This window comes from Phasianus colchicus, chromosome 1 (assembly GCF_987193195.1).
Source record: "Phasianus colchicus chromosome 1, bPhaCol1.hap1.1, whole genome shotgun sequence".
In the NCBI taxonomy this organism is placed as follows: domain Eukaryota; kingdom Metazoa; phylum Chordata; class Aves; order Galliformes; family Phasianidae; genus Phasianus; species Phasianus colchicus.
The window spans coordinates 136,428,842-136,445,680 of record NC_143436.1 but is presented as its reverse complement, the minus strand read 5'-3'; the positions used below and the strand labels follow the sequence as shown (position 1 = coordinate 136,445,680).

Here is a 16,839-nt window from a genome sequence, read left to right as displayed (position 1 = left end):
CAAAATGCAGATCTTGGAAATTTTCCTCTTTTCCCTTTATTTCCCAGACCTCTGGAACAGTGCTTCCATCCGGAGTCTTCTCAGAGTGGAATCACCTCAAATCTGTGGGGGACACAGAAATTAAGTCTGTATCACCCTGCTCCAGGAGAGGCCCAATCCACAGTGACAACCTTGGAGCACCTTTAACAAAATCGTAATCCTTTCAGGATAGGGAAGAAAGTATCCAGGTATTTTTCAACATAAAGTGACTCTTATATTAAGCGAGTAATAATATTTCCCTCTGTTCCTGTGAAAAACACCCAGAAAATAACACAACACACGAAAAGAACCACCCTGTAACAAAGACCCAGAACACCCAGTTTAGACAGAATAATGATTTCTTCTAGTCCCAATCCAATTCTATATTTTATATTTTGCAGTTTTGAATGAAGGACAGAAATTCCAAGTGGAATCATACTCTGTATTTTTTTTTGTGAAAAGAGAAATGTTTTGCTCTTTGGTATCACACATCTAATTCAGGGCTAGAAGAAAACAGCTCTGAAGAAAGGTGAAAAATGCATGTCCATACACAGCTCCTGCTCAGATTTCAGCCTTACAGTAATGCAAATTAACAGTGGGACCAAATCTTATCATATAATATATGCTAGGGTCTGGTAAATAGCTACAGATTTCTGTCCTTGGACAAACTGTCGCTCCTATCAGACTCAGACATATATACATACATGAGTGTACACTGTTCTCACTCCATTTGTTTTGCTGAAATCTTTTCTTGAAGGAAGTTAGTTCATCTCTACCTCTTTCACTGGAAATACAAATACACATAAATCCACTGTAATCTATTAATTGTTGTGATAACAATTGCACCTTCGCTTCAAGAGAAGACTAACTTGCTGGAAGCAGGTGGAAAGGAAAGATAACCCTACACCAGCTCTGTGTCTCATTCTCCTCCCTTACACTGCCATTGCCAGCCACTGCTGCTGGGTTCAGACAAACTTTGGGTAGCCTGCACTTCTCTCTCTAGCATAATTCTTCATACCTTCCATCTTTTTGTAATCAGTCTTTGTGATCCTCTCTGCTCTACTGAGAGCACCTGTATACTCTTAGCTCTCTTTTGGAATAAGAAAGTTAATTAGTTCCTCCCTGTACAAAACAGTTGGACCACTGCTCCATTTGGGTTGGCCATAGCACAGCTGACCAGCTGTCAAAATTTGTCTTCCAAGCACAAATTCCTTTTTCTTAATCATTTACCCAGAGCTCAAAAGACTTCTCAGCAGCTGAGCCATCATGTACCTGCTTTGCACATGCAAAACTTCTCCCCTTTTAGCCTGTGCAAATCATCACACAATTCAGCAGCTGACAAAGCATCAAAAAGGGAAAGTCTTGTAACCACCAAAACAATCTTTGTTCATTCAGACCACTCTAAAGCATTACTCAAACCCCAGTGAGAAAGGATACAAGATGATAAAAACTGAAATCTTGGAAGAGAACTGAAAATTTCCGAATGCCCTACGAGTGGCTCCTCCAGCCAAAAGAAAGGGACAAACTCCAGAATCAAGGAACCTGCACCAAGAACACTAAGCGAGTAACAACTTTTTGTTTAAAACTGAGAGCTGAAATTGGCAAAAGGACTGCAGCTGCTGTAAATGTCTCTTGTGTGTGAAAGACAGAGATAGCCACTGATGCCATTAGTACCCAAAACATTTCAGGCTTTAGAGATGAAATCTGGCTTAGAGGAGAGCAGGCCTGGTGAGCAGTGAAGGTCATGTAGTGCTTCCCCTTCCTCAGCAAACAGCTATGCCCTGCTTCATCTGTGACTTCTGAACAGAATTCAGGTGCAACACACACTGTGAGCCTCAGGCAAAGAAAGAAGCCGATGACTGCAGTGAAACTCAGATCCAAAACAAATTGTGCTGGGCAACAATGAACATTTATGCAACTAATCAAAGGCATTTGTGTCAGTGTTGCTTGTGTGCACATCCAAAAGATGCTGGAGACATAACAAGACAAGCAGAGGAAATAACGTGTCCTTCATTCCTTTGCTCAATCTTTATTTGACATTTGCCTGAACCAGAATAGCTAACACTCACTTGTGTCCCTGTACATGGCAGCTGCTGGATGAGTTGTCCAAACTCATTCAGCTACATCAGAGGGGAGTCAGATACGCAATCATTGCCCCCTACTTCCTGCTGTGAACAGTGCCCATTGTCCCTTCTGTGGGCAGGAAGAGAGAGGCACTGGCTCACTGCAGGGCAACTATTGGCAGCCACTGGCTTATTGAGAATGTAGAAGAGGAAGGAGCAGAAGTGAACAGCAGTAACGTTTGATAGCCTGTGCATGACTAAAGCTTACCAGCAACACAAACTTGCTTCTTGCCTTACAGAAGCGGTGCTGGTCTTTCTGAAGATTAGCTGGCTCATTCTCTCAGGGTACTTGGTTCCCTCCATGCCCTACAGAGTCAGCATTTTGCATTGGGCTTGACGGTCAAACATACCTGGTATTCTTTAAGCATCCCATGTAAATTCTTCACACATTGGATTTACTCATATTCCTCTCTCTCTGGTCTCTAACACTCGCTCTGGTCAAAGGTAAGTCAGTGAGTGGCTAAAATAAGTGGGCTACGGCCTTCATTGAGCAGGGTGAGATTTATAGCTTGTTTTCTTCTATTGTGTTGATTTATGTAACTGAAATTTGAATTTGATAAACTGGAATTGATAACAAACCCTTCTTGGGGTGTCAGATCAACTGTGGCTCAGTCCGACGTGCCCATTTCTGTCTTTGCGGCAGGACAGCTGGACTCCAGGCATCACCATGACTGAGCGTTTTGACTGCCACTACTGCAAAGAGTCCCTGTTTGGTAAGAAGTACATCCTGAGGGAGGACAGCCCTTACTGCGTGAAATGCTATGAAAACCTCTATTCCAACACCTGTGAGGAATGCAAGAAACCTATTGGAGCTGACTGCAAGGTATGGCAGGCTGTGTCTCATTATCTTGGTAGGGTAGTCTAGATACATTTCCTGTAGTTCTGAACAAAACCTATGCTCTAGGGCACAAAGCCTCTGCACAAAATGGGCTGATCCCTGAGCATCTACAAAAAGGGGACAGAGTTGTTAGCAGGGTCTGTGGCAATAAGACAAGGGCAAATGATTTCAAACTAAAAGAGGGGAGGTTTAGGTTGGATAAAGGGAAAAAGTATTTATAGGGAGGGTGGTGAGGCTCTGGCACAGGTTGTCCAGAGAAGTGGTGGATGCCTTGACACTGGAGACATTCAAAGCCAGGCTGGACGGGGCTCTAAGCAATCTGATTGAGCTGCGGGTGTTCATTGCAGGGGACTTGGTCTGGATGACCTTTAAAGGTCCCTTCCAATTCCAAGGATTCTGTGATTCTATGATCTTATTCACTGATGTAGTGAATAAATGATTTGGTCTTATCAACATGCTAGACACATTTTTGGAATCAGTGGGAATGCCCAGGACATGTATCTGGAGGCCATGATGCACAGGCAACCCCTCACTATAGCTGAGAAGAATAGGTGCTTTGCAGCAGCAACAGAAATAATCGAGAGCACAGAAGTTTTCAGATGAAAACATTTGATATTAAAAATATAGCTGATCCTTCAGTCTTTCCCCAGAGTTACTGGGTTACATTTAGAGAGCTTTTTCCAGAGGTAATAAGTGCTGACATTTTAATATCATTTAATACGGAAAACACTATATTTGTGTGGGAGCCTTTAAAGGTGTTTAAAATATGATGCTATTACTGAAAGAATCCGTAAGTATAGCTTACTGATTACAAAGGGTTGATGAGAGAGCACGCTTTCTGGACACTTGTACCTGCTTTTCGCCACTTCCCACTGCAAGCTCTGACTAAACAAGCATAATAGAAATGGAAAAGCACCCTTCTCTTCCTGTAAGACAGGGTGATCTGGTCTTAAAAAGTCTCTCTATCTCCCTAGGAGAGCCCAGCTGTCGTTGAGGCCACCTGGGTTATGGAAAGGTGGCAGAAACAAGTATTGCCTACCTTTGGATCAGAGGGAGCTAAGTCTCTGTTAGCTCTTTACTAACCATAATTCATTGTCATCGAGAGACAAGATGCTCAAGAAAAGCTGCCAACTCATAGACAAAAAAAAATTGGCTAATGCTGAAAGAACTAATATATGAGTTATAACACAATTAGCCTTTAAAATAGAGAATAATGATAGTAGAGTATAACTAAAGATGACAAAGAAAGAGCAGATGCCTTGCTTGCTTTAGCTATGCGCTGCTACACCTCATGGCAACATTTACCTGCTCTAAATGAGGTGACACCACCTGCAGTTCTTTCAAATTAACCAGAACAACTGGAGTTCACGTCAGTTTTACTCTGGGTCAATGAAGAAAGATGATATTTGAGGAGTCCAATTTGAGGTGCTTGTTAGACTCATGTGAATAGATTTCATCCAATATACACCCACTTTGCCCAAAACAGACCTGTTAAATTTAGCCAAGAGTTTCACTGGCAGAGTGAGTTTGAGTGGCCATGGGATTCTTGATCTGTTTGTGGAGGTCTGACCTTTTATTTCCTACACTGTTGGCTCATACATCTAGAAACACCAATTAGTTCCTCATCCTGGTGCTAGCACCATATCATTATTCCAAAGACTCTGAAATATAAAATCATATGTTGATCCAGAGAGGAAAAATTTGAAATCCTGTGTCTTCCATACTGATCTATTTCACCCTATTGGAAAATGGCTAGGAAAGCCTCTTTCGGAAGCCTTAAAAAGGGGAACATGTTTCACCATCATGACAGGGAACTGGCAATATTCTGTATGAGCTATAAAACTGCCAGCTTTCCTACAGCTCATAAATATGCAGATCAGAGAAGAGATACAGCTGGCCTGACCTGGAAAAGCAAAATATTTCTGCCCCAATTCTAGAATGTGCTTTTGTTTTAAGCTCTCTTTCTAATCCCCTGAGAAGTTATTTCCATGTGTTGATATTCAAGAATTTCCAAACTTGGACTGCCTTCAACAAATCTTGGACAAAGTATTCAGGAATTAATCAGTCTGAACTTTTCAACTCAGATTTATGGATTTGGGGAGCGTGGGTGTTATCCAATATACTTCTCTTCTGTACTTTTAAGTGAGACCCACACTAAAACATAAAAAAAGAGAAGCACAAATTTTCTGCATATTTTTATATGTTAAAATATATATATATATGTGGAGAATGCAACTGTAAGATAGCAAATAAAAAATTCTTAAAGAGCTGTAAAGTGAACCAGACACAAATGCACCCTTGTTTCCGTGACTGCTGTTTGTGCCTACAAACAGTCCTTTATGCTACAGTTTTTCAACCTGACCGATTTTAAGCACATTTTTACAGATGAAGAAAAGTTCCAAACTTAGCAAGCTCCTGCAAGTCTTCTGAAAATAAAATATGTGGTGCGTAGTAAAAAGGGGATTCGATTAATGTTCCCACTGAGAGGCAAACTAGAGTCATTTTTCAATTGCAGTAATAGGCACTCGAGAATGCATTTGAGAGAGTCCTTGTAAGTGCCTCAGCCACAAGTTTCAGTCAAAGCCTGAGCACTGTGATTGAGCATAATTCAGCCATAAAGCACAGTCACATTATCGTGCTTCTGATCCTTATTTAGCTGTATATACATATATGTACATAAACAGATAAAAACATACATACAGTCATACATATACATGTGTTTGTATGTGTGTATTTTATGTATTATGCTGTGCAATACACAACATACTGTGCTTGGGAATAAAACCACGCTTACTGCATGTACAAAGTGGACTCAATATGTATTACTTATTCTGACAAAATCTTTGTACAGCTTTTTACAGAACAGATACCTGATGTAGTAAAAATGTTATCACCCACCCCACATCTACAGGACAACTTGAAAAGCTCCATTTAGCCATCGACTCAGATTCTCCTTTGCGAATCCCATCTTGGCCACTGCTGTTTCTCTGCACTGAAGAGAGCTGAACTGATAACTTAGTTGCAGTGGAGACAGAATCATAAATGTTGGAAAAGACCACTGCAGTCATCCAGTTCAACCACAGAAATATAGAAACACTGAGGCTGGAAAAATGATGTTCTTCATTTCACTCTGCTATGAATCTCCTTCTTGCAGATGGCTTGGTTTACAGCTGTTTCTTAGAGCTTACAAAGTATGAGACTAAAGATAAGGATTAAGATTTGGAGCACCCAATTCCCAGAGTGAACTCTCTTTCACAGAAGTAGGTGCAAAGCAAAAATTAGCTTTGATAGCATCTTAAATACTTGTCTGGGTGAAAATGACCATACAAAACCAAGCAGAACAAAAGTGAGGAGGTTTCTCTCTTAGTGGACAAGAGCAACCGTCCCCTAGCTGAAGGGCTTACCCCAGAGTAAACCAGGTGGTGACAAGAGGACAGCTGCTTTTCCATCTCTGACCCTACTGTGTTCTCCTTGCAGTCTGTCATCTCACCTGAGTGACACTTCAGCCTGCTCTGGCTCTGGTAACATTCAGACTTGGACTGGGCTTTGGGAGGACTGAGCCAATGCCACATTTTCACCTCGTGTTTCCAGGACAAGGAGCCCATAAATTAGCTACCCCGAAGACAAGCTGCCTTTGAATACAGAGCAGGAGAGAATTTGCTTTACCATCTTTCAATCTTTTTTATGGTGATTTCTGAGTAATTGTATATGTAACTGAGTAATAACATTTTTTATTTATTTTAAACGCTGTCTTTTACAAAAAGAAAAAAAAAAAAAAAGCCTGAATGACAGCATGTGATGTTAATTACACCTTTGGATTTAGGCCATTTTGTAAACTGTAAACAATTCAGCTGATGTTTATGAAATTTTCACACACACATTAAAAGCTTCATATGCTGAGTGGTAGGAGATAGTAACAGACAGAAGAAAAACACGACGCCATTTCTCTCACAGCTATTGCACATTATCCATATGCCAGCAGGCCCTGGTAGAAATGTGCTCCTTCTAAGAAGGAGAGGTTGGCATTTCAGTTCCCATGTCTGCTCACTACACCCACTGCTTCACACTTCTTTTTGGAAATCATAGAATGGCCCTGGTTGAAAAGGACCACAATGATCATCTAGTTTCAACCCCCCTGCTATGTGCAGGGTTGCCAACCACCAGACCAGGCTGCCCCGAGCCACATCCAGCCTGGCCTTGAATGCCTCCAGGGATGGGACATCAAATTTCAATCTATGGTAGTTCTGTAGTCTCTTATCTGTGACTATTAGTGCTTTATCTAACAAGAGCACGTGGCAGTCCATTTTCATAGATGCATAGATTGCTGATAAAGACAACTAATTTCCAGGTTTCTTTTAGGCAACGTAGGATACCGCCGAAAACTACAGCTCAAGGGTGTAATACTGGGGACTCATTTCTCTCAAGCTACATTAAGCAGACAAGAAGTCATGTTCATCAGTATTTTAAGGATATACTCCAGTTCTGAGTACACAAAAGCAATTCTCTTTTTTAGTTTTTCCTGGAAAACCAGGAGATAAACAGGAATTAACTGTATATCACTTTTGTGTTCTGCTAGAACAGATTTGCTTAGGTTACAGTCAGCTAGAGTAACTCAAGCTCCCATGCCTTGAGTAAATCAAATGCTCTTTCAGCTTAACTGAGCACCACGCTAACAGTCAGACAAGCTTGAAGTCATCTCTGTAGACACAGCTGCTCCACCACAGAATCTGATCCAGGTCAGTACATCTATAACCTACATGCAGTGGTTCCAGTTAGATGTACAATACACCGATGTAGAAAAATCTGATACCGAGTGACTTCATTACACTGACCTAAGAACAACGGTGAAACAACTCAGAAAGTGTTTCATCAGTACCTTGGAATTCCTTGCTTCAGTTGACAGATTCAGAGAGAGAAGACAGTAACCATTTAATCTGTCCAATACTCTGCTGCAGGCACATCAATGTCAGACATCTTAAACATCCCCTACACTTGATGACAGTATCTGTTATAATCATCCAGGCTGGCTAAAGATTACTCACACCAGTGTCTACCTTGCTTTCATTGGGTTACAGCTATGATTCATCACTTCGCCATGATGAAGCGTCTGCTACTTTGACCTACTCCACTATGATCTATACAATCTGCCATCAGAACTGATCCGAGGATTAAACACTTCATCAGTAATACCTAATCCTTTTCTTCATTATTGCTCTTCTGCATGGCACAATTTTATTGATAAAATAAGGCAAAACAAAAGGAAATATCAGCATGTGAGTTTGGGATATAAAAAGCAGCCTGTAGAATATTGCAAAATGAGGAAAAAGGCAGCATGTGGAAAAAACTGAATATGTCCTGTTACAACAGGAAGAAAAACAGATCTTGTCATTCTGTTTTCTTGCAGGCAAATTTCACATCTAGAAAAGCTGTCGGCTGTGAGTAGTGTTTTTCTGTTGACAATATTATTCCCCTCTGAGAACAGATTTAGACTACTCAATTTCATTTAAATTAATTAAGTTGCTTTTTTTTTTTTTTTTTTCATTTTGCTTTTAGAAAAGTCTGAGATTTTATGGTCAGAAATTTGAGTTGTTTCAAAAAGTTTAGCAGATAGGCAGATACTCCTTCTTGTAATGATCTGAGCTGCACTTTGTCTGATCTCCCAAAGACACTGTTCAAATGTTGCATAATTATGCTACTTAGAATTTTAAAAGACACAATCCATCCAGGTAAGTCACAGTTCTCAGGACTGGTTTTTACCAGTGTGTGTCTTTTTTTTGTTGTGACTTTGTTTTAATTAATACAAGTATCACTGGGGAGATACTTTAAATAACCTATGTGCTCCAAGGTGTTAATTTCTTGGTTAAGAGTGCTCTGGATCAGTTGCTGCAGGTACATTATGGTCTCTCATCTTCCAGAGTGTTCAATCACCATCAAGGCATCCGATTCTCATTTGAAACGTACATAAAATGAAGCACAAGACTTGGTTAAAAACTAATTCCAGCACGCAACAAAGAAACAAGCATCAGGCCAATTTCACCCTTGGTTTAAACCTGACAAACCATCCAAATGTGACTGGGAAAAGGATAACAAGAAACTACAAAACGACTTAGAAATTGGCAATAACTAAGAAAAGTGTAGGAAGCCCATTATATCTTTACAGTTAACAAGATCTAATCTGGATCAAAACCAGGACTTCATTCTCGAAGGAAGTACCTAAATGAAAATAGTTGTTCCTCTGCTGAATTGAAATTGAATTCAGTTGACCTGGAATTGAAAGAAGACTGATGGTTGTCATCAGCTACTTTTGGCAACCGCAGAAAAATAGGCTCACCTGCATCAGAACACGCCGTTTTCCTGAGCCATGCAAATTAGCCTTAATTTCTGTCTGATTCAGATCTGCATGTTTGCATTCTCTGAACTCCCAACTGAGCAAACTATTCATTCTGTTTATTCTGTGATTTTTAATTTCTGCAGGATCTGTCTTACAAGGACCGCCACTGGCATGAAACCTGCTTCCACTGCTTCCAGTGCAAGAATTCATTGGTGGACAAGCCTTTTGCTGCAAAAGAGGAACATCTACTTTGTACTGATTGCTACTCCAATGAATACTCTTCCAAATGTAATGAGTGCAAGAAGACTATTATGCCAGGTTAGGATACTCACTTTTGGGGCGGAGGAAAGATCAGGTTTAATATCAAATCTAATCTCAGCAACTTTCATGACAAATATTTTTCCTTAACATTCTCTGCTGAATCATGGTGAACTTCCTAAAACACAGCTGATGATGCTTTCTAAATTATCCTTGTAATCAGAACCCACAGTTTTCAGAATGGATCTTGACAGAATTGATAGACACATGAAGAGAGTTTCTTTTGAAAGCAAGCATTTATTTAACATAGCATTTTTGTTCATGAGATCTACAATTTTCTACAGAAATATTTATTAAAAGGCTATTGATAGCTGGGCAACTCATCTGTCCAGTCCCAACTTTTCAATTTGCTCCTCCTGCTTGAATATCAGAGGAAATTCACAAATTTAAATTGACTTAATTCATGACATATTCTTTTACACAAACAGCCAAAATTTAGATTTTTCAATAAAAATCAATAATTGGTCAAAATGCCTCTAAGGTGTTTCTTGAGCTCAAAAGTATAAAGAAATAGGAAAGAGCTACATTCTCTTTCAAGTCAGGTATCCCATAAAACCAGTGCTGGTAGCAGAAAGTTATAGGAATAGATTGGTAAAGCCTCATTTACTCATGACAACACTAAAGTGCTTGTCTTTTGATTGACATGGCTCATTATTTGAGGGCTTAAATTGAAAGAAATATCCGTTTCAGAAATAAAAAAAAAAAATAGAAGGCAATTTGAAGAATTCAAAAGTACACTCCACAATGACTACTAGTTACTTTTTTCCAGTAAATTTTTTCCTTAGCTGGTTCTCATGTTGTATATCTTTGACAGAAGCTGGAAAACACCACTTTGTGTATCTAAGATGTTTTGATAAAAATGAGGGCTTGATGGAGATGCAAAAAAAAAAAAGATGCTAAAAGCAGATAGACATATTCATTCATAAAATGAAAGGAACATGTGGGCATGGTGGTGAGGGGGTTGATGGTTGGGCTAGATGATCTTAGAGGTCTTCCAACGTAATGATTATATGATTGCGTACAAGCATCTCTTATTACTGCATGCACCTCTGTTTTTTCACATACAGCATGAAAAACTGACATTTAAGAACAGTGCTAGTTTTAAAGCTGAAAAATATTTTTATCAAATTTTGATCAATGAATTCAGTCCCATAAGAGCTCATTTACAGAATAGAACTCTGCCTATTATACAGAGTTACAGATTGATAGGTAATAATGGAATTGGGATTCAGTGACTCAGAGTCCCTTCTTCCCTTTCAATTCAAAACAAAATAAACCAATTTTTACAAACCTTTGCAACTACCACATGGTTTTTAGCAGATTGCTGATTTATTAAAGCATTTTCATGACAAGCTTATTAAATGCTAAGTAATTACAAGCTTGATCTTTCAGTTCTTCTGCAAACAGAATTCCCATCAATATCAAATGAGCAAGTAATAAACAGGATTCCCCCTGCCTTGTGTTTTAGTAATAACACAATCCCAAAAAAGAAAACAGCTAAAAATGTGGAAATATAATTCTAGACAATTCCAAGAAAATGTGTCCACATCTTTTCCCAGAATTTCATTCCTTCGAGGACCTTTCAGCCTTCTAACCACTTAAAATCACATCAGTCCTCTAAAAAGTGGCCAAAGTTTTCATTATTAGCAGTAAATGCCTCTCTTCTTTTTAGGATGAGAACCATTTACTCTCCAAAAACTCAAAGAAATACCCAATACCATGCAAAGCCACTCCCTCATAGCTGTACTACTTATTTTCCAACAGCCAGCTGTCATGTAAACAAAAGCTACAAATTGCATTAGTCTCAGCCATAAGTTCAGTTTATGTTCTGTTCTCATTACAGGTACTCGGAAGATGGAATACAAAGGCAACAGCTGGCACGAGACCTGCTTTATCTGCTACCGCTGCCAGCAACCAATTGGGACAAAGAGTTTCATTCCTAAAGACAATCAAAATTTTTGTGTTCCCTGCTATGAAAAGCAGTTTGCCATGCAGTGCGTCCAGTGTAAGAAGGTAATGCCCTTGTTTTATTTACCTATAATGTGGGGGGTTGAACTCCATCACATTTTAAGTCCAATTATGCAAAAACAAACAAACAAACAAACCCAACATTTTTCTCTGTTAAAAGATTCAGTGACAATTGATTTTTAGAGATGATACAGTTGAAACTCCTATTCTACACAAGGCACAAAAGCTACTTCAGTGAGAATTCTTACTCAAGGTTAAAGATCCTTTTATATTGAAACAGAAGACATGTTTTGGAAAGCAAACAAGCAAAAAACCCATCTGCATTGGAATAACCTCCTATCTCCAATGCAATCATCATATACCATACACCCAAACGTTTCAACTGGAAGGGAGATGAGCTAGCAATGATTTATTTATTTTTTAATATACTAATGAAGTTGAAGATAGAGAAATAAACTTTACACAAAGCAAATGCTGCTCCTGAAATAAATACTAGTAAGCTCAATATGTTAGAGAATGCAACTTTCTAGACTCAAGATCTTTCAATTGTGTATTTCCTAAATTCAATTCAGACTAAAGTAAGATTTTTAGTATTCCTTCCTGTTAATAATAGATTTTAAAAAGTCATCTTATAATTCACAGAACCAACAAACATCAATTTCCTATCAATATATGCATAGGTTTTAAATGCAAATATATTCATAGTTTTAACCCTCCTTCCAATAGTTTCTTCCATGTTTTGTTTTACCTTCTGCATGCTTCCAGCCATCACTTATGCTTACATTACCAAAACTTTTTATGCCTGCCAAGTACTCCAGATCCCATTACTTTCAGAGCAGCCCTCATATACAGGAAAGAGGCAAAGACAGATTGAATACACATATTGGATAGCATGTTGGTACACAAGACTGACTTCCCAGGGAATCTCCTTTTAGTGAAGATAGGAAGAAAAGTTAAACTGATTTTACAGCTTTCTTAGAAACACTTACAAGAGCAAGAAACGTTTCATTTATCCAACATCGGGGAACAACGTATCCTAAGAGGAAAAAGCCCAGACAAAAATCATAGAAACAGAAAGCAAAGATTTCAGGTAAGATTTGAAATAAAGCACTTGTTGTCAAGAGAATTAGCAGGAATTGAAGGTGGCTTTTCCATTATGAAGAATGGGACAGGTGAACAAGCAGAGATATTTGTCTCACAGCACATGAATGTGAAAAAAATGGCCTACAAAGGAGACCAAAGAATTTAAAAATAAAGAGGGTAATTTAGACTAAAATTATAAAGAATTCAGAAAATAAAGTACTTTTAGTATGGGGCTCCTTTGTATAAATTGGGAAATTATAATGAATCACTCACACGCTCTTCTCAAGGTGAACTTCAGACAAAATGATGATTTTGCTGCCATTAAATCTTCTTTCCCTCCTCCTACCCGTGAAAACCTCATCGACCTTCCTCTCTACCAAATGAAGATGAAAACCTGCCACTCTCAAAATAATACTTTCTGTCTTACTTTCCATAAAACAGGCTATCACTACAGGAGGTGTGACTTACCGGGAGCAGCCTTGGCATAAGGAGTGCTTTGTCTGTACTGGATGCAAGAAGCAGTTGTCCGGACAACGCTTTACCTCCCGGGATGAGTTTGCATATTGCCTGAGTTGCTTCTGCAATCTCTATGCCAAAAAGTGTGCTGGATGCACAAACCCAATCAGTGGTAGGTCTCTCATGGCGAGTCACTTTATTACCGTTTTCTCCATTGAACTGCATCTAATATTAATAATGGTTCAGTAATTTGTTCTGACTAGCTTGAGAGAACTGAGACACTACACAGTTCACAGGAACTGTGAACTTAAATACTTACGATGCCATCCAAGTGCCTAACAAAGAAATGTGAAAGAAGTCCTTAAGCTGAAGTTTGTTCCATTTCACTTGACTTGTATGAAACACAGTGGCCACACAGTGACATTTATGCACGTGGTGGAATATATCCATGTCCTGTAAGTCAATTCACTTGTGCTCATGAGAGGGAACGCTGACTTCAGTAACAACAGTCTCTCAGCCAGCAACATTTAACCAGCTTACACCTTTCACTGCAGCATAGCATATTTCTTCCCTGTCCTGATTTTTCAGGACAGCAACCGAGAATCTCAATGCTTTTACATACTGCTTTCCACTACAACAGCGCTCTAAAGCTGTAAGCAGTCATTCTTTACATATGAAACACTTAAAGTCACCTACCTTAAAATCACCTAATCAACATTTAACACCAAGATTGCATATATGAGTTGATTCTGAACCATTCTCTCTCCTGTTAATTCTGTTCTGCCCCACACTAACGTATGCCTATTAGTATATCTCCCAGAAATGTCACTGCATAACACCTTTCTTATTATTACCCATCCACAAGAGACCTTTCTCTTGAATATCAGTCGTTTCTTTCACATGCTGTTTTCTTTTTCCCCCAAATTGTTGCTACTAAACGCAAAGTAAAAAACACTCTCATTAAGTGATATGTTCTATGAAATAATTTCACTGACTTTCAGCTAGTCAATTCTAATTCATCATGCTCAAATTGCTTATCATTTCTATAGTTAAATAATAATTACCACTATAAGAGAAAATTGCCCCTCTTATCTTTTATTCTGTAAAATTCCTATACCCCGTATGATAACCTCCACAGCCTCACACTTCTGAATTATTTTTGATAACCTACTTTTCTTGAAGCACTCCTCCTTGGAATCTATGAATCAAGTCATTACACAATCTGTCAAGGCTTCATTTCTAATGAGCTCAATGCATTTTTACAAAACAAAATTAACTTACTCTGACACCACAGATATTCTGTAAATAACCACCATTCTCCTGTAGTTCAGAGGCAACTGCTTTCCTTTTCTTTGGCTGCAAGCTAAGAGCTGAGCCATCTCTATATTTAATGTTTATTTCTGCCAAATACTAACAACCAAAGTACTAACAACCCAGTTCATTAACTCAGCTAAAAGCAGCAGAACCACTTAACGACGAAAACCCTTGTTCAAGAATAAGGTGACAATATTCACACAGCAACAAACAGAGATTTGATACAACAATATTTTTTCACTACAATGCCAGATGCTGTAGCCATCCAGAAGTAGAATTTGAAGTAGCATCATGTAATGGCTCTTCTCTTCTGGTAACAGAACTTCTGTTTTCAAACAGGTCTGGGAGGAACCAAGTACATCTCATTTGAAGAGCGGCAGTGGCACAACGATTGCTTTAATTGTAAGAAGTGTTCTCTCTCATTAGTAGGCCGTGGCTTCCTTACAGAAAGGGACGACATCCTCTGCCCTGAATGTGGAAAGGATATCTAAAGCTCAAAATAAGAAACAGGGAAGAGAGGAAGAATGCTGTGCTTGCAATTTATAGTCTGAACCACAAAAAACTAGCTTTGCCCTTTTGTGTTTTGCTGTACTATTAACATCACTTAACCTTCTTATGAATTTCAAACTCTACAAGTATAGAAGGAAAACAACTTTGGAAACTCTAATAGCAGGGATGGAGTTTAAGGTTTCTATAGCTAACCAAAACTAATGCAAAACCTGAGCTGTAAAGCCATTTGGGTGTTACTGACATAATACACTTTTTTTTCTCCACTACATATTCCAGTTTAAGCATTTAAGTTATGAGCAAGTGATACAGTTCAAGGATTACAGTGGCCACAGGCAATAAATTCATAGATGGATATTCAGGGTGAAGCCCCTAGCCTATTGAAATCAGTAGCAAACAGCATTTAATTTCAATAAGGCTGTGGTCTCACCTCAGTGTTCTTGAGCTATGTGACTAGTGTGTTCTGTCAAGTATGTAGAAAGACTACGGACGTAGAGGGTGTTTTTTAAAGTACAAGGATTTGTGCAATGTCCAAGAGAATGATAAAACAGTTGAAGTGGGAGTGCTTCATAACAGATACGTATTTTATTGCATGACTAGCTGATCATTGTGTGAAGTACAGTTCTGATCGACAGTGTCAGTATTACATTTAGTCAACATTACACTGCACATTGTATTTTTAAAAATAAAAGTCATTTAAAACAAAACTGTTATCGTGGTTTAACTGCATTTACATACTGGTATTTACAAATAGAATGCTTTCACAGTCTTACAAAACACAACATAAGAGCCATACAAACACAAACTTTTTTTGCACGCTCAACTTACTAGAAAATTGTGGTGCTAAACAATCCTCACACAGGCCTTGCTGATACATCAGTCTTCTACTAATTGCAGTCACTGGGAGAGTTTTAGCAGAACTAAACTATGTGAAAATATTGATTTGAGTGCAGCTGATTAAAGCATACTCATAGGCTTTAAATTCAAAACCAAAATACTCTTTTCAGCAACCAAGGTTAAAACAATTAAAACAACATTTATCCTCATGGAAGTCACAAGTTTAACTTCTACATTAGGTTATGCTTTAATTTTATTATTGTATGGCAATATGTAACATCATATGCTATAGCATTATTTCTGCTATATATCTGCTACAAAGGCAATAAAATTAAGAGGAAAAAAGTCATAGGACGATAACCATCTTCCCAAAGCACGCTTCAAGGAACATGGTCAAGTTATGCAAAGCACAAGCCCAGTATATCTTTCGCATGGAATTTATATCACAGAAGAGGAGGAAAGTAACACCACTCTTCCAACAGGAATCTTTCTTTCCTATGAGAGTGGTGAGGCAATGAGCAGATTGCCCAGAGAAGCTTTGTTTGAGGTGGATGGATGAGGCCAGGATGGACAGGGCCACAGGTAACCCATCTAGTGGAAGATGTCCTTGTCCGCAGCAGGGGGTTGAAATTGTATAGTCTTTAAGGGTCCTTCCAACACAAACCATTCTGTGATTCCGTGATCTTCAGATGTGGAAAGCAGAATTACGCCTGCACTTTACTCTGTACCTAACTGTGCAAGGTAAGTTTGCTTCTAATTCTTGCTGCCACTCTGGAATTTGATGTTTTTTTCTTTTTCTTAGTATCAAGCATCAAGCAGTCACGGGCCATTCCTCTCTCAATATTTCAACAAGATAAAAAGTTGTTTTGGATCAGAGTAGTTAATTGTATAGTTTGAAGAACTTTGCTATCTGACATTTTTGAAGTGCATATCCTGCCAATCCAATCTCACTAAATAATGACTAAAATCTGTCCTTCAGTATTTTCATTCTACAATTAAAGTGGCAGTGAAGAACAGCCAGAAAAATCCTTTTTATATCCATACCT

At 38.7% G+C, this 16,839-nt stretch overlaps 1 protein-coding gene across 5 annotated transcripts in view; it reads left to right on the top strand.

The window, feature by feature from the left end:
- Positions 1–15,663, top strand: part of FHL2 (four and a half LIM domains 2) — a 38,180-nt gene extending 22,517 nt beyond the window's left edge. For 2 of the 5 annotated variants that reach the window (XM_090127976.1, XM_031605173.2), the window contains exons 2-6: positions 2,785–2,964; positions 9,454–9,628; positions 11,472–11,641; positions 13,121–13,307; positions 14,789–15,663. In XM_090127976.1, the coding sequence (XP_089984102.1) occupies positions 2,809–2,964; positions 9,454–9,628; positions 11,472–11,641; positions 13,121–13,307; positions 14,789–14,940 (840 nt within the window). In that variant the 5' untranslated portion in view covers positions 2,785–2,808 and the 3' untranslated portion in view covers positions 14,941–15,663. Of the gene's footprint in view, positions 1–47; positions 228–2,784; positions 2,965–9,453; positions 9,629–11,471; positions 11,642–13,120; positions 13,308–14,788 lie in introns of all 5 variants that reach the window. The other 3 variants (XM_090127986.1, XM_031605174.2, XM_090128010.1) reach the window with 2 other exon arrangements.
- The last annotated feature ends 1,176 nt before the right edge of the window (positions 15,664–16,839 follow it).